Source organism: Conger conger, chromosome 9, assembly GCF_963514075.1.
Source record: "Conger conger chromosome 9, fConCon1.1, whole genome shotgun sequence".
Taxonomy (NCBI): domain Eukaryota; kingdom Metazoa; phylum Chordata; class Actinopteri; order Anguilliformes; family Congridae; genus Conger; species Conger conger.
This window is the reverse complement of record NC_083768.1, coordinates 58,466,307-58,493,806: the sequence shown is the minus strand read 5'-3', so window position 1 is coordinate 58,493,806 and position 27,500 is coordinate 58,466,307. Positions and strand designations below refer to the sequence as shown.

Below are 27,500 nucleotides of genomic sequence, written 5' to 3'. Positions count from 1 at the left end.
TATTCGAATGCAGTGGTGAAACGGATGGGAAATCAAAAGTGTGATGATGATGATGATGAGATGCGATATACTTCTTATTCCTGTGTGTGTGTGTGCGCGTGGGTGCGCGAGTGCGCGCGCGTTTTTTTCTCTCTTCTACCTAACCTCACATTTTCCACCTACTCCAAGCTTTGGGACTCCTACAAGACTGCAAAAGGTTATTTTTTTTGTATTTAAAAAAGGATAGAGATTGTACAAATCTGTATCTTTTAGTTATTTTTTTAAATCTAACGTTTTGCAATGTTTTTAAATATCGATTAGAATGTATGTTCCTGTACTTTTTTTTTTTTTTTCTAAAAGCAAACTTCAAAGAGCCTGGATTTGTGAAGGAAATGCTCATTCGTCTGCGTTCTCCTTCTGTTGTACAACGCAGGATCTTCAACGTTGGGGTTTCCCGGGAACAAACTCCATTAACTCACAAAACTGGTTTAAGAATTTATATTTATAGTCACAATTTTCTGAATATTCTATTGGGAATGTTCCGTTTAACGAGGGTGTTCCTTTCCTGCGCAGGTCATTTGTCAAAGTTTTCTTTTTATTATTATTATTATTATTATTATTATTATTATTATTATTATTATTATTTTATTATTATTATTATTTACTTTCACTCTTTTATTTTTAAGATAGTCAACTACCACGGTAATATCGAGTGTAATATGTAATGTGGTTGGGTTTCGCAGAAAATAGTATTTCTATCCATGCCTGTGGAATGGATTTTTATTTTATTTATATAGTTTGAATCGTTTTATTTCTACATAAGATTAATTTATGCACTGTTGTGGCCAAATGGGACTACGTCTTGTTTTTACTAAGCTTAACGAGCAATAATGGGGTACCGTGGCGATTGGATTTGCTGATCAAAGAGCCACCAAACCGCCAAAACTACCGTAATTTAACTATGTGGTTATTTAACTCACCGGCCGCACGGCAATGTATTCGGTTGGAAAGAACACCTATTGTATGTCCTCAAACTGTTTTTGCACCGTTTAAATAAATTGTTTTATTTCAGCTTTGGCGTGTTTCTTTTTCACAAGTTTTTTTTTTCTGTGTATTCATTTTAAGCGCCTGCGCAACTACACACACACACACACACACAACACGAAAACACAAGGCAGCTTCAAAGTGAACCTCCCTATTCGTCACGTTTAACGAACAAAGTCAATTTCCCCCGCAACTGTGCTGCACTTAAATTATTTTCATATGGACATTGTCTGTAATGCATAGCCTATGGGAAATAGCCTAGTGGCCTAGCTCTAGATTAAACGTTCTTAAACGTTGCCGTAGCAATGGCGAGTCAACGTCCCTGTCCGGAACTGACACAACTTCCTCGCGGCTTTTTCAACACCACTATGGTGCAGCAGCAATGAAAGCTGCCCAAATCGGGTCGTGAGCGGCATCATTTTCGCGCTCCACACTATTTTAACGAAGGGACGCGCCCAGTGTTGGGAATGGTAGCCACAAAAACGTATTCTCTATTATTTATTACGATTATTTGCAAGCTTCGGAACATTTTTGTCTCGCATAGATGCAAGCACGATTTACCGCTTAGAAAAGATGGACAATGTAAAATTATAAATAAGACCATGCACCTCAATCACCACCAGCCAGGGTGATGCAATGGCAGAGGGCCCCCTACTGGCCCACCAACACCACTACACCAGCAACGACCAAGTACGACCAGCAGTACTAACCAAACCCACACCGGCTTCAGCAGAAGCATGGAGAAATAGTGAACAGTGGCTAACCTTTGAGATAGGCAGCCTTGTTTGCACAGTTTAAACACCATTTCGCTCGCTGGGAGGCTGTTCAAATATTTACAAACCTTCTTCCTGCACATGCTCAGAGTACACTCCAGTGTTCCGTTCAGTTAAGGAGAGCAAAGTCTAAAGGCCCGTTTATGGTTAGGCGATGGATGATCGGACGATGGACATGGCTACATTGTCACAATCACTCCATTCTCTCTCGACTTTGCTTCTGAACGCTGTGGTTCGTAAAAGTATAAATGCAGTCGATGGGGAAATTTAGAAGATGAAACCGATGGTCACGGAAGCAATGGAGTGATCTTCAGAAAAATATAATATGCAGTGCACACACAAGCCACACACACGGACACAGACCGACATGCACACACATACACTGACACTAAGCTAATAAACAGCTCATTTTGTTCAGCTTTAACCCCCCCTCACCCCCCTTGTTAAAACATTATAACTTTGGCAAGGTATCCTTCGAAGCTTATATAAATTCTACTACCTATCAGCAAAATAAGAGATATGATTTATTTATTTAACTATTTAGTAACCTTCATTTCACTCAGAATGTCCAATTGAGATTAAAATCTATTTTTCAAGAGGAAACTGGCCAGCAGCAGCACAAAATAATTTACAAACAAAAAGTTTCACTCAAATCACAAACACACAAATAACACAAAGTTAACATTAACAAACATTAATACAACAGTCAACTCGGTAATTAAGCAGGGCAATTTAGAATGTCACAATCAAGAAGGGAAAAAAAATGGCGATGGGCATCTATGAGTTCTCTGTCGGCCACAAGTATAATTTTCACATTAAACATTAATGGTGACGGAGCTGGAGCCACCGCAGATCCGTCGCCTTCCCACGATTCCCATGATTCGTAACAAAGATTTCGTACGTACATTAAACTGTATATGTTAAATACACATAGGCACTTTGATAGATTAAAGGATCGGCACCGTTCCTTTACATACACAAATCGCATTCTGATATATTGTAAATATGTGTCCTTTTTTAGAAGTATAACTGGAATAACTGAAACCTGGATAATATCTGTATATGATATATAAGCCACATATTCGGCCAGTTCCAACAGTCTCCAGAGTTTGCAGAGAATGGTGTGAAAAACAAAAAACATCCAGTGAGCAGCAGTTCTGTGGGCAAAAACACTTTGTTAATAAGAGAGGTCAGAGGAGAAGGGCCAGACTGGCCAAAGCTGACAGGAAGGTGACAGTCACGCAAATAACCACACATTACAACGGTGGTATGCAGAAGAGCATCTCTGAACACACAATGCTTGAAACCTCTCTAAGTGGATAGGCTGCAGCAGCAGAAGTCTAATAAATACCTGTGTATCTGTGTAACAATAAGCTACCAGTTGAGTGATACTTTCTTTTGTTGCCATACATATTGCTGTTTATTAGTTCTACTCTTCCCTTATTGATTCACTTCTGTGAATTTGTGGTGATGTCACACTTTGGTATTCCTGAAGCATTCATGGCATCTTGGAAGTTTGCTGTTTCGGAATAGCAGAATGCACAAACGTGGTAGGGTCGGAGTGGAGCCAATCACCTCGCCCTTTTTCTCAGAGTTCCAACTTTCTGACAAATCACATTAGATGTTATTTGGCTGACACTTTTATCCAAAGTAAATTTGGCGGGCGCTTTTATCCAAAGCAACTTGCAGTTGATTAGACCAAGCTCCCCTGGAGGAATGCCGGGTTAAGGGCCTTGCTCAACAGCTGTGCGGCTCTTATCGTGGTCACACTGGGGATCGAACCACCGACCTTGCGAGTCCCAGTCATGTATCTTAACCACCACGCTTAGCAGGGCCTCTGCTGAGTGGCTGTAATGTAATATTCCAGTGTTTTCCAGCTTATTGTGTCTCGTTAGAAAAGCGAGTGTCATAAGTTAGAGTAGACCACACACAACAGACGGGCTCTTATTTTTGGAGGGCAGACCTTGTAATTGCAACATTTGTCCAACCTGAACCAATGCAAGAGGACATACACTTTTATTGTGAATTGATGAGTAACAGGCATGGAAAAAAACAGAAGTGATACTGTGTTCTTAGTGTCTGTGATGCTGTGTTCTCATTGTCTGTGATGCTGTGTTCTTACTGTCTGTGATGCTGTGTTCTTACTGTCTGTGATGCTGTGTTCTCATTGTCTGTGATGCTGTGTTCTTACTGTCTGTGATGCTGTGTTCTCACTGTCTGTGATGCTGTGTTCTCACTGTCTGTGATGCTGTGTTCTTACTGTCTGTGATGCTGTGTTCTCACTGTCTGTGATGCTGTGTTCTCACTGTCTGTGATGCTGTGTTCTCACTGTCTGTGATGCTGTGTTCTTACTGTCTGTGATGCTGTGTTCTTACTGTCTGTGATGCTGTGTTCTCATTGTCTGTGATGCTGTGTTCTTACTGTCTGTGATGCTGTGTTCTCACTGTCTGTGATGCTGTGTTCTCACTGTCTGTGATGCTGTGTTCTTACTGTCTGTGATGCTGTGTTCTCACTGTCTGTGATGCTGTGTTCTCACTGTCTGTGATGCTGTGTTCTCACTGTCTGTGATGCTGTGTTCTTACTGTCTGTGATGCTGTGTTCTCACTGTCTGTGATGCTGTGTTCTCACTGTCTGTGATGCTGTGTTCTCACTGTCTGTGATGCCGTAGCTGTGCCCGGTTAGTCCACACGTCCTCTCAGACAATATTGTTTAACCGACACACTTGTCAAGAGCTCCTTTCAGTACAAAGCTTGTTATTTATTAATTTATTTGTAAGTACAGTTGATTTATACAGTGGGCTATTCACTGGAGTACTTTAGGTTAATTACCTGCACTCAGTGGTGCGATTGTGAGTGCATCCCTCACCCTAAGGCCTGAACCTCAGAGTGTTTATACTGAACTGCCGCTTGTGCTCACCTCAGAGGGGGGGGGTGGCGGGGTCAGGTTTTTGAAGCCGGTGTGCTGTACACGTGTCGGGTTGCCATGGCGAGGGCAGGCGATGAGGAATGGAAACTGCAGGGGAGCCTTAGGCCCCGCCCCCTCAGCCTCTCTAGGAAACTTTCCTGGCCGTCTCCTGTGTACTTAGGTTTCTCTCTTCCTCCCCCCCTCCCTTTCTCCTTTTCTCTCTGTCTCCCTCCTCCCTTCTTATCTTTTACTCCCTCCCTTCCTTTCTCTCTCTCTCTGGCTTAGTCTCACTTTTCATTTTCTCTCCACATCTATGTATATCTTTCCCTCTCTCTCTCTCTCTCGCTCACTCTCTCTGTCTGACCTGCTCTTACGTTTCCTCCCTGGCTCTGTCTGTCACCCTCTCACCCTCCTCTCTTTCTCCCCCTCTGTTTCACTCAAACTTGCTTTTGCTCTTCCTCAGACACGCTTTCTTTTAAGGTAATTAAACTATGTTAATTAATAATCCATATTTTTGACACCACAAAACAATACACTATAAACCCAACCGCAAAGACTCCCAGGGCCTCAATCACTCATTCACCAACTCACTCGGTAGGTCAAATATTCATTGACACAAGAGTGACCTGTCTTCTCTCTCCTTTCCCTCCCTTTAGCCTTCATCTCCTGCTTCAGTCTCCTGTGATCCCCAGCCTTTAAAGACGAGCAGAAATCCCTCAAGCCCTCTGTTTAGTCAATTCTTCATAGCCATACAAACACAGATTAAAGTGTATATATTCCAAAAAAACTGTATAAAATTGCAATACTTGTGTATGTTCCATTCACTTCCTGGAAAACAAGATTTGGCGAGATTTCACACCAGTGGGCATGTATTTAGGTCAAATGTCTGTACATTTTTTGTACATAATGTGCTGCATTGCTATTTGATGTGCTAGCCCTGGCTTTACCCATTTAACCAAGTAAATTAATGTATTTTTTTATTTTGTTCATATTTATAAAAATCTAAGTTCAATCCCGCATTACCAGTGTCTCAGACCTTTTAATGTAATTCAGCTGTTTGGCAGTCAAGGCCAAATCTGCCAGCATTTTTATTAAAATCCAGCTGCTGGGATCCAATGGGATCCACCAGAATCCATTCGGTGGGAGGAGCCTCTCGCTTAGTTCTGGTGTAGAATCATTTGGCCTTGGCGTAACCCCGCCCCCTCAATGGGATTGGATTACAGCATCAGTGAGACGGACAGGGAGAGTGAGTGCCTGACTGTGTTACATCGGGCCAGCTGAGCTGCAACTAACACTGACTCTGCCAAGGAGAAGAACAGGGCAAAAATGGGCTCTTTTGCAGTGGCCAATGGCTGGGTAGGTGATAGTCCCCCAGGGGGATTTTGGGTAACTGAGTTTTTTTGTTGTTGTTGTTTGTCTTCTTGTGTGGTAGATGAGATTATATTAGATTAAACGTCATTGTCCACTACCGCTAGAAATTGTATATGTTCTTATATAATCAGCAGGCTATTACCAGGATAGCAAAAACACAATTCAGGACAGTATAACTGTGAATACATAACAACATTGGACATTCAGCAGGTGTTCTCATCCAGATTGACGTAAGCAGCTTTTTTGCATTTTTCTAACAGTGTCCATTTATCCAGCCGGATATTTCCTGAAGCAATTTTGATACTTTACTATTTAAAGATTGGATATTGTTTGTGTTTGTACGGTTTGCCAGTTTAATTAGGGGATGATTAGCCGGCAGGTTGAAAGAGCCAGGCTGGGAATTTAGCCAAGACAACCCTCTAACCTTGGCTAAGAGAGCCATGGGATCTTTAATGAGCACGGTGACTCAGGACCTCGGTTCAACAGCTCGTCTGAAAGACGGCGTCTCCTACAGCACAGGGTCCCCATCACTGCACTGGGGCATTGGGGATAATTTGACCAGAGGGAAGATTGTCCCCGACTGGTCTACTAACACCAGCAGGGAGACCCAGGAGGTCTCCCATCCAAGTACCAATCAAGCCCATACCCGCTTAGCATGGGTACATGATGGTATGGCTGCTGGCTGTGTCGGGCCCTTAGGGTGTAACACCATAAATCTCTGCACAGTTTGTGTGCTGCCATTGGATAGCAGTGAGTGACAAGGCGTTTGAGGGTGTGTCTGTCTTCCTCATGCCCCCTACAGGACAGGATACTAAACTACAGGACTCTGAACAACAGAGACAAAGATGTGGTCGGCCTCGACTGCCTGCCAGGTCAGTGTGTGTGTTTGGTATGTGTGTGTGTGCGTGTGTAAATAAGTTTACTGAAGATTGTAGCAAAATAAATATAGACTGTATATACACATTAATCTGACTATATGTACACAGTAATCTGACTATGCACACAGTAATCTGACTATGTACACAGTAATCTATGTACACTGGAATCAGACGATATGTACACAATAAAATGATTATATGTACACAATAATCTGATTATGTTCACAGTAATCTGACTATGTACACAGGAATCAAACTATATGTACACAATAATATGATTATATGTACACAATAATCTGATTATGTACACAGTAATCTATGTACACTGGAATCAGACGATATGTACACAATAAAATGATTACATGTACACAACAATCTGACTATGTACACAGTAATCTGACTATGTACACAATAATCTGACTATGTACACAGTAATCTGACTATGTACACAGTAATCTGACTATGTACACAATAATCTGATTATATGTACACAAACAGATGTAAAAGAAGCAAAAAGAAGGCTTTCCACTCAAATGTCAAATGTCTTTCTTTTTCTCTCGCTACTGTTTCTGAGTGCGGATCCCCTCGGCGGGATCTGTCCCCCGGCGGTCTCCGCGGACGCACCGCGCTCGGGGCAGGGCCCCGGGCCGACCTCCGCCCCGCTCTGGTGTGGCGCCCGGCCGCGGGGGGGCGGGTGAAACCCGACCGCAGCGGCGTCTCAGTGTCCCGGCGGGGGAGGCGTCCCGCAGACGGACCGCGCTCCCTTTGTGTGCGCCGGACGTGGACACAAAGCCGGCGGGCGCTCGCGACGCCGCCCCATACGTCCCCGCTCCTATACCCGATACTGCGGCCGTCATCGTGCTGCACGGCTCTGTAATGTGAGAGGAGGGGGCTCCAGCCCCCAGCTTTCACTCCGATAAAGAGGTTTTAAAAAGAGATAGGTTTACCCCGGGGGGGCGGGGTAATATAATATTGGAAAAATTCCGCCAGTTCCACCAATCACTTTCTTGCTGCTATCCGTTATTTCCCACAGGGAAAGCACAGCTGGAAAGGATCCTCCGTTCAGCATTGCTGTTGTTCTGCTGCTTTGATTGCGTCAGAATGAGTTCACTGGTGCTTATGTCACAGAAGTGGAGGCCCGTCCTCAACAACAACTGTAATGACAACGATGTCCACATCTGATGTTTAAAGATAACGTTCTTTCAAGAAAAAGGCTATTCCATCTGCCATTTTGAACCTGAAGCCCTGTAAATTCAGATGGATTTTGTGTTTCTATCGTTCTCGCAGCTGGAAAAGATCCCGAAAGTGATCCCAATGATATTATTCGTCACTGTTGTTGTCGTTATAGTTGTGGTGTGGACTCTGCCATCCAGTAGAGTTCTGCAGAATGATTTTTGAAATTATATATTTCTAGTTATTGTTCTTGGTGTGGATGGGCTTTAGCTCCCGTTATCTCAAATTGGGGGCTGGTTGCTGTTGGCGATACTGCCCTGACCTCGCCTCTCTCTCTCCCTCACTCCCTCTCCCTCACCCCCCTGCTCACTCTCTCCCTCTCCCCCCGCTCACTCTCTCCTTCTCTCCCCCCCCCTTGCTCGCTCTCTCCCTCTCTCTCTTACTCCCTCTCTCTCTCTCTCCCCCCCTCGCTCGCTCTCTCTCTCTCTCTCTCCCCCCGCTCACTCTCTCCTTCTCTCCCCCCCTTGCTCGCTCTCTCCCTCTCTCTCTTACTCCCTCTCTCTCTCTCTCCCTCCCTCTCTCTCTCCCTCTCTCTCCCCCCCTCGCTCGCTCTCTCTCTCCCTCCCTCTCTCTCACTCCCTCTCGCTCACTCTCTCTCTCCCCCTCCCCCGCTCACTCTCTCCCTCTCTCTCTCACTCCCTCTCGCTCACTCTCTCTCTCCCTCTCCCCCCGCTCACTCTCTCCCTCTCTCTCTCACTCCCTCTCGCTCTCGCTCACTCTCTCCCCCCCTCGCTCGCTCGCTCCCTCTCTCTCTCTCTCCCTCCCTCCCTCTCTCTCCCCCTCGCTCGCTCGCTCCCTCTCTCTCTCTCTCCCTCCCTCTCTCTCTCTCTCCCTCCCTCCCTCTCTCCCTCCCTCCCTCTCTCCCTCCCTCCCTCTCCCTCTCTCTCTCTCTCTCCCTCCCTCCCTCTCCCTCTCTCTCCCCCCCTCCCTCCCTCCCTCCCTCTCTCTCCCTCGCTCGCTCCCTCCCTCTCTCCCTCCCTCTCTCCCTCCCTCCCTCTCTCCCTCCCTCCCTCTCTCCCTCCCTCTCTCCCCCTCGCTCGCTCCCTCTCTCTCTCTCTCCCCCCCTCCCTCCCTCCCTCTCTCTCCCCCCCTCTCTCTCCCTCTCTCTCCCTCCCTCTCTCTCTCTCCCCCCCTCCCTCTCCCTCTCTCTCTCCCTCTCTCCCCCCCCCAGGGGAGCGTGTGGTCCAGAGGGCGGTGTTGGTGAGGAAGAAGCTGTGTGCTGTGGAGGGAGGCGGCTGGCTGGATGGCACCCTGTTCTGCACCTACTTCAGACTGGCGTTCGTGCCCCAGGGGGGCCAGACGCGGCGCGTGAGTGCCCCCCCCCCCCATCCCCATCGCCCCCTCTCCCCCCGGAAAACACCTCAACCCCGGAACAGGGAAGGGATCTAGTAGAATCACATGCACTGACACCTGAGTCACCTGGTCACCTGGTCTCACTCCCGTTACCACAGATGATTTGAGCCTTGCATAGAAAAAACTCATTCAACTGATAGGAACAACTGGAAATATTGCTAATATTAGACAAACGGACACCCCTTCGCATTATCACTGAAAACTGTGTTGAGTCACGCTCACCTGACTATGGAGCTGCTCAACTAACTCTGGCACTGACATATCTACTGGTGTCAGATGTCCAGGAACAGGACTGGGCTGCCATGGACTAGGTACTGAAGGTCATTAGTGCTTATGCCTGCTATCTTAAACCCTATCTCTCTCTGTCTCTGTCTCTCTATTTCCTGCTGTTGCCAGGGCAATGCAGATCCTGTTCTTCTCGGGGAGCATGACGTCGCGCTGACCTCCATAGAGAAGGTGGTTGCCGGTGAGCTCAGTCTCTTAAAGACTCAGATATCATCACAACCTGTGTGGCCTTGCCCAACGTTATCGCTTTTCCGGGTACAAACCCCCTGGGATACTTAGATGTATAATTCCATGGTAAGCACACGGCCAACATGTAACTATGCTCTAAAACATACAGAGTTAAATGAAAAGGAACGACCCGTCAGCCAAAACACTGCATCTTCTGGCCAGAGGCCATTTGCATCATCTGGTCCTGTGGAAAGATCCGCCTTGAACTGACCAACCATGTTTTGAGAACCAGCAAAGTCTGTGTGACTCATTGGGGTCTTTGCAATCGCTTATGGATTGCTTCCTTGCTTCCTTTCCTCGCATCCTTTCCTAGCTGCTAACTCCACCCAGCAGAAAACACAAGGAAAGGAAGCAATGAAAGGATGCAAGGAGGGAGGAGTTGAGAATATCTGAATTAGGTGAATGGAATGTCCTTGCTCTTTCAAACGTCAGTTGGCTGGCACATCAATTACAGACATGGCAGAGGTGGTTTGGAAGGTCAATCTTTTATACGTTATGCATTCCGCATAATTCCGTTAATACTTCCGCAAAGAAGGCACTCGTGTTTCCTTGGTGAATAATCCTCTGGGATTCTCCTTGCTCCTGGCTCCTAGCCCGATCAAAGGACCATTTAACATGTGTGGAATGTCCTTAAAGATGGCAGACCTTGATCGATTTCCATGTCAGGAGACAAATAAGTAGTGGAGTTAGGAGCAAGGTAGGAACCCCCAAACCCACTCCACTCTGCCTGTTCTCCCCCAGTGGGGCCATCCCGGGCCAAGCAGGTGACCCCCAGCACCTCCCTCAGGTTCACCCCCGAACAGCTGGTCCTGTACTGCCGGGACATGAGGGTCCTCTGCTTCCTGTTCGACCGACTCACCCCCGAGACCCAGGTCATGCAGGTGAGGTCACCTGTTCACTGCCTGACCCCGGGGTCCTGGTCATGCAGGTGCGGTCACCTGTTCACCACACTGACCTTGAGATCCAGGTTATATAGGTGTGTGCATGTTGGGGGTTGCGCATCTGAAATTGACGGCATCCAAGTCCTAATTGAGACGAGGAGTTTTGCCTGTGGCATGCTGTTATTCCGCCTACTATGACATCAGCAAATTTGAACAACAACCGGCAGCAATGAGCTTGCAGTGCACTTGCAAAGGCCAGACTACAGACTTCACTACAGTCAATTGATCAATTAAGTGCTGAGTAACAATGAAACTTATCCCTGGCTAAACTCCCCGTTTGGCTTTCTCGCCCTGGCACCTAATCATCCCCCAGTCTCATTCGTTGAGAGCCATCCTCTCCCTCTCGACCTGAGCTGAGCGCTCTGGTGCAAAATGGCTGCCAAGCTACACACCCACCTGGGCGGTGGCTGAGGCGAGTTTCTCCCCCATCACTGTAAAGAGAAGAGTGCAATATGAATCTCTAAACGTTGTTATTGTTATTATTATCGGCATTGTTGCTGTTGTTCTTGCAGATGACCTACACCCTCGCCAGGGCATATCAGCCGCTGAGCCCTGCGACTGTGTGCTCCTTTCAGAACGCCGCCCTGGGAAACACAGGCAAGGGAAACCAAGGTTCCTGCTCCCGCAGGGTCTCACAGCGAGGCTTTGCATGTGAAATGCATTTGCATTAGAAGACCTGTCTCATTACATTACATTACATTACATTACGTTAATGCCATTTGGCAGACGCTCTTATCCAGAGCGACGTACAGTTGATTGGACTCAGCAGGAGACAATCCTCCCCTGGAGCAATGCAGGGTTAAGGGCCTTGCTCAAGGGCCCAACGGCTGTGGGGATCTTATTGTGGCTACACCATCGACCTTGCGTGTCCCAGTCATGTACCTTAACCACTATGCTACAGGCCGCCCTGTCTCACTACTGTAAGGTCCTCTCTTTCCCCTACTGATTAGAATGAAACACATTATCAAGATCAGTAAGAAATATAGTAACATTATCACAATCCAACAATTATTGCCACTTTCAGATGCCATAGCACTGTACACACATATACAGTATATGATAGTAGTTCATGCACCTCGGATGGGTGGTGTGCATCACACTGTGATTGCACTCCCAGTCAATTTGTGCCTGTTGAAACCATGCAATATTGTTTAAAAGAACAAATAGCAACGCTCTTGATCCTCTGATGTCTTTCCTCTTGGATGTTTCTGTGATCCGGTTTCGTGCTCTAAAAGAGTGTCATGTGATCTACTTGCATGCACTATAGAGACAGAGCGCCACGTGTCATAATCTAAGTCCCGCCCACACCTTGGGGGAAACTTCACTTCCGGTCCCCATTGACTTTACATTGCGCGAAGGTGCCTCCTTGTCTTTTCCGTCTGTTAACAAACAAAATAAAAATGCCTAAAAGCTGCTGTGTAGTGGGATGCACTAACAACAAGGCAAAGAACCCACAACTAAGTTTTTATAAGCTGCCGAACCGAAAAACGGAGCCTAAACGAAGGAGGGAAACTGTGGGATCCTGACACTCAGTACGCCTACGTTTGCAACTTGCATTTTGTATTGAGTTTGTCAATATACCTTTTCCTCTCTGGTAGACATAGGGTGTTAAAATAATTATTTTTCATTCTTAAATCTGATGGTTTTAGCTTAGTTAGCTAACGTTAGCTAGCTACCGGCACTTTGTTAGCATCTCAGGTCGCCTTGGTTACAGGTGGGCGTGGTTTCCAGCGAGCTGTGCCTGTCTCTGGCCTGTATCGACTTTTGTCTTCTGAAAAAAGCTCAGTTTTTCGGTTCGGCAGCTTATGAAAATTTAGTTGTGGGTTCTTTACCCTGTTGTTAGTGCATCCCACCACACAGAAGCTTTTAGGCATTTTTATTTCATTTGATATCAGATGGAAAAGACAAGAAGGCACCTTCGCGCAATGCAAAGTCAATGGGGACCGGAAGTGAAGTTTCCCCCAAGGTGTGGGCGGGACTTAAATGCGCTCTGTCTCTATTGGTCCATTAGTGTATTGGGCTAATAACTAGTTAGTGCATTAATCAATAGTTTCTAAAGAAAAACACTTTGATTGATGGGCACTCACATCACTTTTTGAGTGGTTTGAGATGAAGGGTCACATGACATGTCTCCCTTGCTCTGTTGTAATGCCCCCCCCCCCCCCCCCCCCAGAGATGAAGCAGTTGCTTAGCAACCGCAGAAGGGACCCCGACATGAACTGGTTCGAGGGCGTGGCCGACTGGGAGGCGGAGCTAGAGCGGACGGGGGCCACAGGCTGGAGGGTCAGCAGCGTCAACGATCGCTTTGAGATGGCCCCCAGGTACCTGCTCACAGTGCCCCCTGCAGTGGGGGAGAGCCACTGCAGGCAGGCTCCACTGCAGCCTGGCATGCCACGCGAACCCTCTTTGTACAGTGGACTGGTCGCGTTCCGTTCCTCAACCCTTTGGAAGATGAGGTTCTCTGCAATGCTTTTCTAGAATTCCAAGTCAGTGTTCTCGAGCTTGAATCGCTTTCAATTGCCACATGCGATTGCGACATTAGCATGCTCAGTTAAGAACATTCTCATCATGTATTTGTGATTGTGCACCTATTGCACACCTAAGGGTTCATGCATTGACCTGCCTGCACTGGCATATCATTGTGCTCTGGTCTTTAAAGAGGTAACCTGCCTTTCATGTCAGCCTGCACTGGCATATCATTGTACTCTGGTCTTTAAAGAGGTAACCTGCCTTTCATGTCAGCCTGCACAGGTATATTGTGGTCCCGCAGAAGGTTCTGGACACGGAGCTGAAGAGAACCTTTGCCCACTTCCACGAGGGACGCATCCCTGTGCGTGAGACTACTTCCTAAATTACATGTCCAGTGAAAACGCAACGGCCAATCCAATCAATGCTTTGACCCCCAGCCTGCTTCCTACATACCCCACAACCAGACTGTCAGATTTAAAGGATGTGATCAGGGCTTTGCTGTAAAAGAGAACATGTGTTCAGTCAACCTTCCCTGTATAAAAAAACCAAAACAGTTAATAGATGTGTAGTAGACCTGTGTAAACACGATTTCCTGCAGACTGCTGTCGTGGTATTAAAATGTAGATTGATCGTTTTTTCCGCCAAAGTATACAGCAAAATGTATGCATCATATGACTCTAGAGTTTGAAACATACCTCTTGGAACACTGCTGTAATGTTGTAACTATTCTCTCATCCAATAGGGGTGTGCTAATGTTGTAACTGCTCTTGTCCAATAGCAGTGCGGTAACTATCCTCTCGTCCAATAGCGGTGCAGTAACTATCCACTTGTCCAATAGCGGTGCGGTAACTATGCTATCGTCCAATAGCGGTGCGGTAACTATGCTCTCGTCCAATAGCGGTGGTGCTGGCGTCATCCGGCGGGCAGTGACCTGCTGAGAATGGCCGGTTTCCAGAACAACATCTACCACGAGAAGGACGACATCAGGTGGGCATTCAGAACCGGGCGTGTCCTGGGGTCAGAGGTGGAAAGGTCATGGGTTCGTAAAAAAAGTCCCGCCATGTGTTTCTTCCGCCCATGAACTCTGCCCACTGACTAATTAGTTCCACCTCCTGACTGAAGAATTCCAGGTGGTTGGAGCAAAACACTGGGGAGGACTGGTTTACTTTCGAACCCGGGCTTTCCACATGCTCTTGGGGTTCACACAGAGCACGGCGCTGGTCCAGCATGTCTGACAGCCCCGCGTCAACGCCATTCTCCTGTCTGCACGGGACGTGGCCTTACGCACCTCCTCTCTTTCCCCTTTCTTCCGCCCACATCTCCCCCCCTCTATCTCTCCATCTTCATCACCCCGTATCTCTTCTCCCCTTTCTCCTTTTGTCTGTCCCTCCATCTTTCTTTCTTTTTCTCTGCTTCTGCCTCCCCACCACCTCTCCCCCCTCCCTCTCCCCCTCCTTCTCTCTCACCCCTCCCTCCCTCTCTCCCTCTCTCCCTCTCTCTCCTCCCTCTCTCTCCCTCCCTCCATCTCTCCCTTGGAGCAGGAACCTGGAGACCCTCCTGTTTGGTGGGCAGCGGAGGTGTGTGGTGGTGGAGCTGGGGGAGGAGATGCCCTCGCTGGGGGAGGTGCAGCTGGCGCACACACGCCTGCGGGCTCTCTGCTTGGGGGGTAAGACAATCCCCCCCCCCCAAAAAAAACAAAACAAAAAAAAACAAAACAACAAGAACAACCAGGACCACTCCCAGTACACCCAGAGGGATCAACTCCACTTTGTTTCAGTCAAACCAGGAAATGGCCATAATTAACCCTCATTACAAGTGCTTAAATGTTTGTTAAATATTTATAGTTTTAGATTTAAATCTATTTCCTGAACTGACTAAAATTAATACTTAATGCTCTCCACACCTGCTAGCTCTTCGGGGTCGTCTTAATTTCAGACCTGCTGTCAGACGCGCGTTCTAGTCAGCAAATGATCGTCGCAAACTATGTCTGCAGCAAAGAGTTACTGTTGAACGAATGAACATGCAATTTACTTCGCCACCGGCGCTTTTTTAAATACAAATGGACGCGACTTAGGTGTAATAATGCTAGCTAGCTGATTCGCTGCTCACCTGAGATTGTTCTTAAAAAGGTATAAACGAATATTAAACTGATTGAAGTGTGTCATAACAGCACAAATGATCGTCAACTTTTGTTATCTCAGCATCCTCCCTGTCACGCGCTACCTTTTCAAACCGTTAGGTGACGTCCGTGGCGAATTGAAAAAAAGTTTCAATATGCTGCCGAATGCTAAAATTCGCAGCATAACATAAACAAAAATAACTGTAAAACATTGTGAATCTTTGTAGTGTTCAGTACAGTGTTGGCCCTGCAAACCTGCTAGCTCATCGTCACTACAGACATACTCTACCGTGCATGGCTCATGTTAGTTATGGTTCCAGGTTGGTGGAGCTACGTTACTTTTTCAGCGCTTTAAAGATGCTACATGTCGGTTGCAGATATCTCCTCCTCGCTCTCTGTACCTGATGAAAAATGGCTGTCTTCCCTCGAGGCCACAAGGTGGCTGGACCATGTCAGGTAAAGAGCCCTCACCCGTGCTTACCTGCGCTCACCTGTGCTCAGTAGGGTTGGGTACCAAAATCCGGTACCACTATAGCACTGGTTCCCATATGTACGGTACTTACCGGTGCCTCCCCAGACACCAAGCGACTCCGGGTCAGATCTGTCCCGATTCTGGCCTGAAATCAGCTGGTACCGCCACAGATCCGGTCCGGAAGTCACTTGCTATCTGCATCATTTCGGTTCCACACGCCTTCTTGAGATAACGTGACTCTCTGACGACTCACTTCAGTTATAGACTTGAGTCAGTTGTAGTCCATACTGTTAGCAAGCTAGCTATCATTGAACTAGGCCGAAATGTCATACGCGAAATGGTATAAATTCTAAGTATAAAATTCAATTTAAATGATTAAATTTCTTGCTGATCTTTTGATTTTTGCTGAGCGTCCACCTGGCCAAATATCCAACATAGAGTGAGCAGCTCACCGTTATGAGACACTAGTGTCTGTCAGTGTGTGTCATGGTCCATGGCAGCAGAGGCTGATGGGATATTACCGTGTGATTCCAGGTGCTGCCTGCAGAAAGCCGCAGAGGTGGCCTGTCTGCTCAGAGACGGCCACCTGTCTATCATCCTGCAGGGTGAGTCACATGACCGGGAAGGGAGGAGTCACCTGACAGCACCGGCGCCATCTTCACTTCCGATAGTGCATGTTTGTGCGCCCACGGACTCACGCTGTGTAGTCCTATCTATTCTGCTGGATCGCAAGGAACTCAGCTCCAGTGTTACTTCTGTCCTCTGATTCTCAATGAGCGGAGGTCTCTGGTGCTGCGTGACCAGAGGTGGGAAGGTCAGGGGTCAGAAAGTAAAAGCCCTGCCAGGTGTGTCTTCCACCCATGAACCGCTGATTTCACTCCATGGTTCTACCGCCTGGCTGAGGAATTATGCAAATTACCAAATCCAGGTGATTGAAACGACATTACTTTCTGAACCTGGGTTTTCCACCTCTGTGTATGACAGTAGAGCAGCCCCCCATGTGTGATGTAAATGCTGTAAAAATGTGTTCCAACGAGAATATTTACAAGCAATAATTTTTTTTTTTTTTAGAAATGAGGTCATGTTCAGAGGGATTATTTACTGTGGACCGTAATGTGACCGCACTGTGACCTGGACTGTGACCGCACTGTGACCTGGACTGTGACCGCACTGTGATTTGGACTGTGATCTGGACTGTGATCTGGACTGTGACCTGGACTGTGACCGCACTGTGACCGCACTGTGATCTGGACTGTGATCTGGACTGTGACTGCACTGTGACCGCACTGTGATCTGGACTGTGATCTGCACTGTGACCGCACTGTGACCGCACTGTGATCTGGACTGTGACTGGTGCCTCTGCAGAGCCGGAGGACCGGGACATGGCCGGGGTGGTGAGCGGTCTGGTCCAGGTCATGTGCGACCCGCACTGCCGCACGCGGCGCGGGTTCCAGGGGCTGGTGCAGAAGGAGTGGGTGGTGGCTGGGCACCCCTTCCTCAGCCGCGGAAACTACTACCAGAACCGAGACCGCGAGGAGGTGAGAGCAACACACCCAGAGTCCTGTGTGTGTGTCAGTGTGTGTGTGTGTGTGCGCATGTGCATGTGTGTGTCTCTGTGTATCTGTGTGTCAGTGGGTATGTGTGTATGTGTGTGTGTGTGTCAGTGGGTGTGTGTGTGTGTATGTGTGTGTGTCAGTGTGTGTGTGTGTCAGTGGGTGTGTGTGTGTGTCAGTGGGTGTGTGTGTATGTGTGTGTGTCAGTGGGTGTGTGTGTGTGTGTGTGTGTGTGTATGTGTGAGAGTGTGTGTGTGTGTGTCAGTGGGTGTGTGTGTGTATGTGTGTGTCAGTGGGTGAGTTTGTGTGTGTGTGTATGTGTGTGTGTGTGTGTCAGTGGGTGTGTGTGTGTGTGTATGTGTGTGTGTGTCAGTGCGTGTGCATGTGTGTGAGAGTGTGTGTGAGTGTATGTGTGTGTGTGTGTGAGAGTGTGTGTGTGTGTGAGTGCGTAAGAGTGTGTGTGTGTGTGTGTGTCAGTGGGTGTGTGTATATGTGTGTGTGTGAGTGTGAGTGTGTGTGTGTTAGTCCTCTGTATTTCTCCAGGCTCCAGTGTTCCTGCTCTTCCTGGACTCGGTGTGGCAGCTGTGGGCTCAGTTCCCCTCCTACTTCCAGCTGACGGAGGAGTACCTGCTGGCCCTGCAGGACAGCACTCACCTGCCCCTCTACAGCACCTACCTGCATGACTGCCAGAGAGAGAGGGGCCGCCGCTCACAGGTCTCACAAACACACTCACACTCACACACACACACTCTCTCACACACACACACTCACACACACACTCACTCACTCACACTCACACACACACACACACACTCTCACACACACACTCTCACGCACTCACACACACACACTCTCACACACACACACACATACACTCTCTCACACACACACACACACACACTCACTCACACACACACACACATACACACACATGCTCACTCACACACACTCACACACATGCTGTGTGTGTCCCTCCCCAGCACCTGCCCCAGAGCTACACGCCCATAAATGGCTGGAGGGAGGGGCTAGCCGGTGACTCTTACCCGATGGACCCACCCCTCCCACCTGTGTGGGACTGGGCCCTGTGGTACAGCCCTGAGAGGCTTGACCGTTTCACTCACCCTGTGGCAATACCCACCTTGCCCCTGCCCATACCAAATGGGAACATCAGTGCCAGCCAGGTAAGAGCAGGGAGCCAGTCTGAGCTGGTCTGAGCTGGTCTGAGCCGGTCTGAGACATTCTGAGAAAGTCTGAGGCATTCTGACAGAATCTGAGAAAGTTTGGCTGTTTGGAAGTCTGGATAGTCAGTATCACATGTATAATCAGTGAGTGCTGTGCTACTCCTCTTCTCCCTCTCTCTCCCTCACACTGTTCCCCTTCCCCCTCTCCCTCTCTTTCTCCCTGGCGCTGTCTCTCAGGGTGATGGGGTCCCCGGGTGCGTGTTCCTCCTGTCCCGCGGAGGGTTCTCCTCCCCCTCCCTACTCCTTCCCTGGCGGGACGGTGGGGGCGGGGTTATGGGCGGGGTCCCCGCCCGGAGGAGCCACCGCCACACCCCGCCCCCAGAGAGCTCGACCGGACTGGAGCGGCTGCTGACGGGCGTGTCCACGCCCCCCTCAGGCCCCCAGGGGCCCCTCCTGCCCCTCCTCTTCAGCCCCTGTGTGGGAATATGGAGGGCCTGCTACCTGCGCGGGCCACTCCAGGCACAGGTTACATTACATTAGTTATTTAGCTGACGCTTTTATCCAAAGCAACTTACAGTTGATTAGACTAAGTAAGGGCCAATCCCCCCTGGAGCAATGTGGAGCTAAGGGCCTTGCACAAGGGCCCAACAGCTGCACTGAACTTAGTGAGCTTGAATCACCTATTTTTTTCCTTTATTTTATTATGGTTGTACTTCAATTGAAATTGGGATTTTATGGTGAGATGAGACCAAAATTGAATTTATTGTGGCCACACCCTCCAGCAGAATTAGACGATGGATGTCGTAACGATGGCCAGATACGGGTCAAACACCTTTGGTATTATGGGGTTGTGCCTCTGTGTGCTACAGGGTGTAATGCAATGTTCGGTCTGTGTGTTTGGGCTGTTCGGTCTGTGTGTTTGGACTGTTCGGTCTGTGTGTTTGGACTGTTCGGTCTGTGTGTTTGGACTGCTCGGTCTGTGTGTTTGGACTGTTCGGTCTGTGTGTTTGGGCTGTTCGGTCTGTGTGTTTGGACTGTTCGGTCTGTGTGTTTGGACTGTTTGGTCTGTGTGTTTGGACTGTTCGGTCTGTGTGTTTGGACTGCTCGGTCTGTGTGTTTGGACTGTTCGGTCTGTGTGTTTGGACTGTTTGGTCTGTGTGGTTTCGCCCCCAGGCCTTCTCCCACCCTGCACCTGTGTCTGGCCGCCCGTTGGAGGTTTTGGCAAGAGAGGTGGACAAACTCAGGGCACAGCTGGCATCGGTGGGAAGCATCTCCAGGGAGCTGGAGTCACCTGACCAGGACGTCAGCCTCCACCGAGAAGACAGCAACGGTACCCTCCTCCACGTCCCAGAATCCCAGAGCTCGGTCTTTGCTCTCCTGGACTCCCTGCAAAACTCTCACCTGGCTGAACTCGAAAGCACCATCCTCTTCAGTGCCACCTAGCCCACGGTACAAGCACCCCCCCCCAAAAAACAAAACTCTGCCCCTGCTAAATAGATAGTCCGAAACTGACCCATGGTGCACGCCAAAATGTCCACCCACTGCAGCTCCTTCCCCTAGAGCTTGGAGAACCATTGCCGAGCAACCCCCTACTGGAGACCTGGGACTGTATTTACAGTGTATCAATATATCAATATCAATCGTTACTCAATCGTTATTCAATATTTTCACTGTTGCTCATCTTATCTTACAATTTGTCTCACCGGGGACATCTAGTGGGACGTCCCACTGTACATTTCTCTGATTAAAAAAAACTGAACAGTGAACAGTGTCTCACCGTAATGACTCAGCATGTTTGTTTTATAATATTTTCATGGTGAAAATCCTGCATTGTAAGGCTGGATTACTTGTCAGAACTCATTATCTCATAATTACACGGGACATAAAGGATCAGAGAACATAACTGGGGACAATCAGAACATAATTACAGTGTATCGCGACAACCAGACAGAAGGCTTTCACTGTATCCCACAAAGAGCCACTTAATTAACTAATTAGATTTGTGTTTATTTATAATGCTTAGTGGAATTATTGGGTAAAATTTGCGAATTTGATGAGTGCAATTAATATGAATTGTAAAATACATTCTATTCTTTGAAGAATGTTGTTAATTTTCAGGATAACATCAGACACGTCAATTTCCCGAAGGAGATGAACACGGAAAGAGGAAAGAGATCATCGCCTATAGGACAATTAGCTTTCTGAAATCCAAGCCCTGCAGGACCTTACACAAATCTGACGTCCGGCTAATGTTAGCAAACAAACGGAGACAGTGGCACCAAGGTTAACAGTGAGACCTTTGCATGCTACGTTCACTGTAAAGGAGATCCGGTCGCAGCGATGAAGTTCCTGTACATCGATAGATGGAGATGAATCGCTGAACTCACTTTGGAATACAGTAATTGCTTGGACCATCTTTAGTGGTTTGTGGAGTTTGAATGATTTGATTTAAGATGTATCCTTAGGCATTTGATGTACGTGGTATAGTTATTGGTCTTACTTTAAAATGGAAATATATGCAAATCTGAAAACAATCGTGTCCTCATGTGCTCTCAAGTTATGTAACAACCTGCGATCACGAGTGAAGAATTGTGACCTGTACATACTCTTAACACAGACATCATATAACGCCACAATACTGCTAAATTGAACGACACTGTGATAAAAAAATAAAAAAACCGAATATTGAATAAATATAACCATTCTGGACAAAACAAGCTTGCACAACAGCATCGCGCTAACAACACATATTTGGCGATGGCCGCATTCTTACGAAAGCCCCCAAAAATTGTTTTTTTCGCATCAATATGTTCAGATATATAATTGGCTGAAATCAGCCGTCACTCTGGACTTAAATAACACAAGTTGTATTTCTATTGGAGAACTGCTACGTCATTCAAATATCGCAAGCCCGATTGTGCCATTTCATCTTTACAGCACCCACCCTTACAGATAGGGTTGCCGTTTGACCAATGAGAGTGTTTCCTAGATCTTAATGGTCGGACATCTTGTCCATCTTCAAATCTTTGCAGCTATTGGATGGCTCCGGAAAGTAGGGGGTGGATTGTGGTGAACAATATATTTCCTTATGTGCGGGTCAGATGGAATACGGTACAGAATACACGATTTAAACACGGGAATGATCGAACCGAATAACCCTCAATCACAACATTGTTGTCAATAAATGTGTTTTTTTAATTTAATGCAAATGTTCACCTCTGGCATATGAACATTTACTCGATGTGACTCGGGCAAGACATTCCAGTTTCTATTTGGTTTGAGATCTTGGCTATAACGTTACTGCTAACTCCTGGCGTGGCTATGACTACGGAGTTGCTGTCCGATTTGGACAGTCGTTTCTTCGCTGATAACCTTTTGACCAGCGAAGACTGGGGTAAGTATCTTCCCAGGTGGAGAACTAAACTATTTTAGAATTCAGTGAGAAAGATTTAACCGACTGAAATATGGTTTATGCTAGCTGACCAGCAAGCTAGTCTAACGTTAGCTAACTGGGTCGGTGTGTCATACAAAGCAGGATAGCTGCCTCAGTGTGATGTAGCTATGGTCTAACGCTAGCTAATTCGCTGGCTGCTTAGTTACATTCTTTTTTTAAATCTATCTGATAAGTCGGTATTTTCAGCGCTATGTTGAAAGATGATGCCGATGTGTTGGACATCTGCGGTCGCTGGGTGGGGAGTATATGGCTAACCGGAAATATTGGCTCTGAGTAACTTACAGCGTGAACCCTTCGCTCCGTCCTGCCAAGATTCATTCACTTGTCAGCATTTTTGCTTTCTGATGGGAAATGACACGCCGTGAAGCTGTGTGTTACTTGGAACGTAAGCTAAATGGTGACTGTTTACTCCGAGCAAGGTGGGAAGCTAAAGCTAACTGACTAAACGAGGAAATTCGCGTCATTAATGGTTGGCTAAGACTGCGTTCAAGTGCAAGTTCCGCGAATTATGCGATTTAAACGTGCCATTGGCTGCTGAAAGTGTTCTTATTTCATATATTAACGATAAACTGCGAAATTGAGTTCTTGATATTCATAATTCATGTATACACACACACACACACACGCACACACACACGCGCACGGTCACATAACGTGCATTATGTTCTGAAATAATTTATGTTAGTTCCTGTCACGTATTCCAGCTACTAAGTAGACTAACATTAACTTAACTGCTTGCAAACTCATTCATTCAAATATAGGCTTTGTGGTTTTTATTAGATTAGATTATGCGATTGCTTGGCTGGTATAATGCAACAGACAGAGCGACACAGACGTATCATTCTTTCTTTGTTGTGGAGACGAATACGGTGAGATGTCCTCCAACTCTTGTCCTCCTCAGTCATATGTTCCTATGTTATACAATCAAACTTTCAACAACAATTGTCTTCACTGGCTACTGATGTTATGAATTGTATTGGAACCCCGTCATCTTTAGGTATTTATTTATACACAAATTCCACATTGAGGCATATGATTCCAAAAAAATATTCCCTGTCGGCCAAACAGAGTGTTCATTGCACAATATGTTCCTGAAGTCAGGCTTCTTTTGAGATCGTTGCTGAGACCACACCCACCGCCTTCAGCTGCACATCTTTCGCGGGACTTCTTTCGGGGCCCAGCTCCTCGTCATGTGTTGGATGTTTTTTTGAAGGGGTTTCACATTGAAGCGTAAAAGAAGCTGTGCACATGCTCATGGGTCGGCAGGTCCGGTTTCAGGAGCTTTCACTGGGCTTTTCCTCTGCCTGTTAATCTCAGCACGAGGCCCAAGGCGATGCTTCGCCAGCTATCGGGTATCCGTCGGTGTTCTGCGGCCTCGAGGCAGGTATGAGAGTAGGGATGAGCGAGAACCAAAGTGCCCGGCATGGCTCTGTATGGGAACTGGATCCCTTGAGCTGGGTGAACTGGTTGACTTTGGCCAAGTACACCGGGAGTTAATATGAAATGACAGCCCCGCTGTGTACAAGGCCTTTCGTCTCTGTGCCCGGACACTAATCGCACAAATGGCATTCTGAGGTTGAGGCATGATGTGTGGCGACCAGGCCCTGCCCATGTGTTTTTTTGTTGTTGTTTTTTTTTGGTTTTGAGAAATTGGTCCCTTGGCATTCCAGCTTGCAAGGCAGTAGGCCTGCGGTGCTGTGCCTGTTTTTCGGGTTAATGTTCCGTCCAGGGAGAGAGGTGCAAGGTAGGAGGCAGGTGTGCTGGGATGACTGATTACCCAGGGGGCCGTGGGGCTTGGGAAAGGGGGGTCGATAAACAGCCTCTGCTGATCGTGTGTTTGCAGGTTTTCATTTCAGCCAATTAGTGTTGCCTTAATTGATTCCATTACGCGATTTCCGTGCTTTAATGCCACCTGTGTTTAACTGCATTGAAGCACAGAATATAGCCCCAATTCAGCAAATAATTGAACCAATTTTATAATCAAGATCTGAGGCTGGGACAAAAACGAGCATGCACACAGAGTTTGGGTTTGTTTGGCACCAAGTTTTAGACCACTGCTCTAAACTGTCTCTATGTTTCTCTCTCTCTCTCTCTCTCTCTCTCTCTCTCTCTCTCTCTCTCTCTCTCTCTCTCTCTCTCTCTCTCTCTCTCTCTCTCTCTCTCTCTCTCTCTCTCTCTCTCTCTCTCTCTCTCTCTCTCTCTCTCTCTCACACACACACACACACACACACACACACACACACACACACACACACACACAGATGCCTGCCTGTACCAGTGTGAGAGCATGGAGGAGGGGGAGGATGTGGAGTTGACCAGACGGCTGACGTACGATGCTGTGGTGAGAGAACGGTGAAACCACACATCACACCCACCCTCCGCCCCTTTACAGCCGCTCTGTGTCCAGGGTGGGGGCGGCCATTTTGTGTTGGCTCTGCTGAGCTTCCTCTTTCCTGATCATATTGAATAATAAACTTTATTTACAAAGCGCATGAACATGCAGCTCAAAGTGCTGTACAGTATAGCACTTTACCTGTCCACTTCATTGATTGTAAAAATGAAAGAGCCCATCATCCTTTAAGGTGTATAGTCACAAATATGCAATTAGAATTTTCATAACTGGACATTCTAATCGGGGCTGCAAGATATGAGGGAAATATGCAATAAGGTTGTTGAATATTGTGATAAATAAACAAATGTTTTAGTGTGTACAGTTCTAATGTCTTTCTGCTTCAGATACGCTGTTCACATAGACCCCAGGCAGTGAATAGCCTATGCCCACTGAATACAATCAATTTTACAGAACATCAATTTGAATAAATACTATTCATTGCCGTTCACGCAGTGTTTTGCAATGTATTTATCTCTCATATTCATATCTCGATAAGCATAAGTATGATCTATCGTTGCAGCCCTAATTCTAATGCAATGCTGAAGAATCACCACTGGAAATTGAAAGCAATGCAGTAGAAAAAAAAAAAAAAAAAAAAACATTCCCCAAGAAAAACAGATTCTCACATGATGACAATTGTAGGAAGAGCATGGAATGAAACCACATTAAGATAATTATTCTTTTGCATAGTAACGGTACCTTACTGTAGACGGTACCGTCGGAGATGTGGCCACCTGGCCCACCTGTCTCCGTCAGGCTCCTGATTGGCTGCTTCTGTTGTCTGCCCTTCCTTCTCACGCGCTGATCTCATGCCTTGTTCCCGCCCCTCCAGTTTGACCATGACCTCACCCTGTCCCTCGATCCTGACAGCCCCGCGTTGCCGTGGAAACAGCACAGCGAGGACCTTCTCGCAGGTAGAGAATGTGGCGGTTTGGATGCAGTTAAACAGTCCCCTTATTTACTGAGCCAAGATTACTTGTTCCTTTGCAAACCTTTGGATCAGTACCAACATCTCCCTGACAAAGGTGTAGCAACCAATAAAAAGTAGCACCTGTTTTTATTTTATTTTTATTTTTTTATTTCTGTTGGCACATTATCTTCCTTCAGGTGAATTTGGCAGGTGTGCAGACATTCTTTTAAATGAATGCCTGGAATGCTTTGTTTTTGTGCTGTGAGTGTCAGTTTGTGTGCAGGGAGGACTGATCAGGTAAAGCCTGTTATGTTCTCTGCTCTGTTCACATGTGGCCCACATGAGGAAATTGTTTTTTTTTTGCAATATCTCCTTCTCTCGCTCTCTCTCTCTTTCTCTCTCTGTCTCCCTCCCTCCCTCTCTTTCTCACTACAGGTGACAGTCCTGTTTTAAAAGAGGATGGGACCATCAATCAGTCCCTGCCTGTTGATATGTGTAAGTGCCCTTCCTTGCTGTGAGTGTGAGTGTGAGTGTGAGTGTGAGTGTGAGTGTGAGTGTGAGTGTGAGTGTGAGTGTGAGTGTGAGTGTGAGTGTGAGAGTGAGTGAGTGAGTGAGTGAGTGAGTGAGTGAGTGAGTGAGTGAGTGAGTGAGTGAGTGAGTGAGTGAGTGAGTGAGTGAGTGAGTGAGTGAGTGAGTGAGTGAGTGAGTGAGTGAGTGAGTGAGTGAGTGAGTGAGTGAGTGAGTGAGTGAGTGAGTGAGTGAGTGAGTGAAAGAAACCCAGATGAGGTTCAGCAATGTACTGTGAGCTGAACCATCCGGGAGATCTTCATGGTGCCTATATCTCCCAGGGTGCATTGCGTTACATTACTTTCATCAGACGCTTTTATGCAGAGCGACGTACAATAAGTGCATGTCAAAGGTCATTGGAACAACCACAGAACCCGGATCAGATAAGCTACGATTTCCGTGAAGTATCAGGCCTAGGCCTCACGGTCAATATAGGCTAGGTCAGTAAAGTTATGGCATGTCATAAACTAGAACAAGGCATGATTACAAGCGATCCAATACTACTTTGAGTGCGAAATGAGAGCACTAGAAGATGAAGAGGTGAGAGAGAGTGATACTGGGGCATACAGTGAATACAGATTTTAATTTGTACAAATACAAATCCCTGTTTCAACCTTATCCTGTAATAAGCAATGCCCTTGTGCGCTCATACATTCTACACTCATTCAGAATCAGTGGGGTTTATAGCAGGGGTGCACAACTAGGGCCGGTCTGCATACTGCTTTTTGTTCCAACCAATTGCCTTGTTTTTAATTGGCTGACAGCTCTATAAATGACCCTGGCTGAAGCCTGTATATCAGCACAGTGACATCATCAGGATACACTTGCAGTCTGCAGCTGTAGCCAGTACTCATGCACTTGTCAGATAAGATATAATTGAGTAAAATAATTAAGACCAGAAGTTGGCACAAAATCCTGAGACGGAATCGGCCCTTGTTGTTTTCCCCTGGTGTAGCTGTAGACATGGATCTGTCTGGAGGGATGTATGGTTTGCATTTATATAGCGCCTTTATCCAAAGTGCTGTACAATTGATTCTTCTCATTCACACACACATTACATTATTGGTATTTAGCAGACGCTCTTATCCAGAGCGACGTACAGTAGATTAGACTAAGCAGGAGACAGTCCTCCCCTGGAGCAATGCAGGGTTAAGGGCCTTGCTCAAGGGCCCAACGGCTGTGCGGATCTTATTGTGGCCACATCGGGATTAGAACCACCGACCTTGCGGGTCCCAGTCATGGGGGGGCTCTTACCGCCTGATCCAGTGTCGCAATGTTGGCTGTGTCTTCAGACCGTGGTGTCTGAGCAGATGGGAGAGAAGCCGGGAGGTCGTTCCTCCACTGGGGAGTTTGGGTGGAGCGTCGCTGTCGGGACGAGTGAGAGCCGTTCACAC

The 27,500-nt window shown here is 47.1% G+C and overlaps 3 protein-coding genes across 3 annotated transcripts in view; all 3 read left to right on the top strand.

Annotated features, from left to right (window-relative positions):
- The window catches only part of LOC133137989 (OTU domain-containing protein 7B-like), a 27,269-nt gene extending 26,219 nt beyond the window's left edge, over positions 1-1,050 (top strand). The window contains exon 12 of the mRNA XM_061256431.1: positions 1-1,050. This exon is cut by the window's left edge and continues 2,939 nt beyond it. The gene's annotated coding sequence lies outside the window, so the exon portion shown is untranslated.
- A 4,882-nt stretch (positions 1,051-5,932) lies between these two features.
- On the top strand, positions 5,933-20,480 carry LOC133137730 (myotubularin-related protein 11-like). The gene is made up of 17 exons (XM_061256060.1): positions 5,933-6,056; positions 6,874-6,943; positions 9,354-9,490; positions 9,932-10,001; positions 10,790-10,929; positions 11,502-11,586; positions 13,163-13,310; positions 13,732-13,819; positions 14,357-14,445; positions 15,000-15,124; positions 15,955-16,033; positions 16,584-16,654; positions 17,415-17,587; positions 18,146-18,316; positions 18,583-18,783; positions 19,021-19,308; positions 19,957-20,480. The coding sequence occupies exons 1-17, from the start codon at positions 6,027-6,029 to the stop codon at positions 20,224-20,226; spliced, it is 2,235 nt and encodes a 744-aa protein (XP_061112044.1). The 5' UTR covers positions 5,933-6,026; the 3' UTR covers positions 20,227-20,480.
- A 1,380-nt stretch (positions 20,481-21,860) lies between these two features.
- atf6b (activating transcription factor 6 beta) overlaps positions 21,861-27,500 on the top strand; it is a 16,576-nt gene continuing 10,936 nt past the window's right edge. Inside the window, exons 1-4 of the mRNA XM_061256088.1 lie at positions 21,861-22,177; positions 24,499-24,578; positions 25,462-25,543; positions 25,975-26,034. Of these exons, the coding sequence (XP_061112072.1) occupies positions 22,105-22,177; positions 24,499-24,578; positions 25,462-25,543; positions 25,975-26,034 (295 nt within the window). The 5' untranslated portion in view covers positions 21,861-22,104. The remainder of the gene's footprint in view (positions 22,178-24,498; positions 24,579-25,461; positions 25,544-25,974; positions 26,035-27,500) is intronic.

What these genes read in the sequence shown, in the direction of transcription:
- LOC133137730 (XM_061256060.1), top strand. Translation starts at nt 6,027, where the DNA reads ATGGGCTCTTTTGCAGTGGCCAATGGCTGG. An exon ending in AGGGGGGCCAGACGCGGCGC is followed by an intron (nt 9,491 to 9,931) that starts GTGAGTGCCCCC and finishes TGCTGTTGCCAG; the next exon opens with GGCAATGCAGATCCTGTTCT. An exon ending in AGAACCGAGACCGCGAGGAG is followed by an intron (nt 17,588 to 18,145) that starts GTGAGAGCAACA and finishes GTATTTCTCCAG; the next exon opens with GCTCCAGTGTTCCTGCTCTT.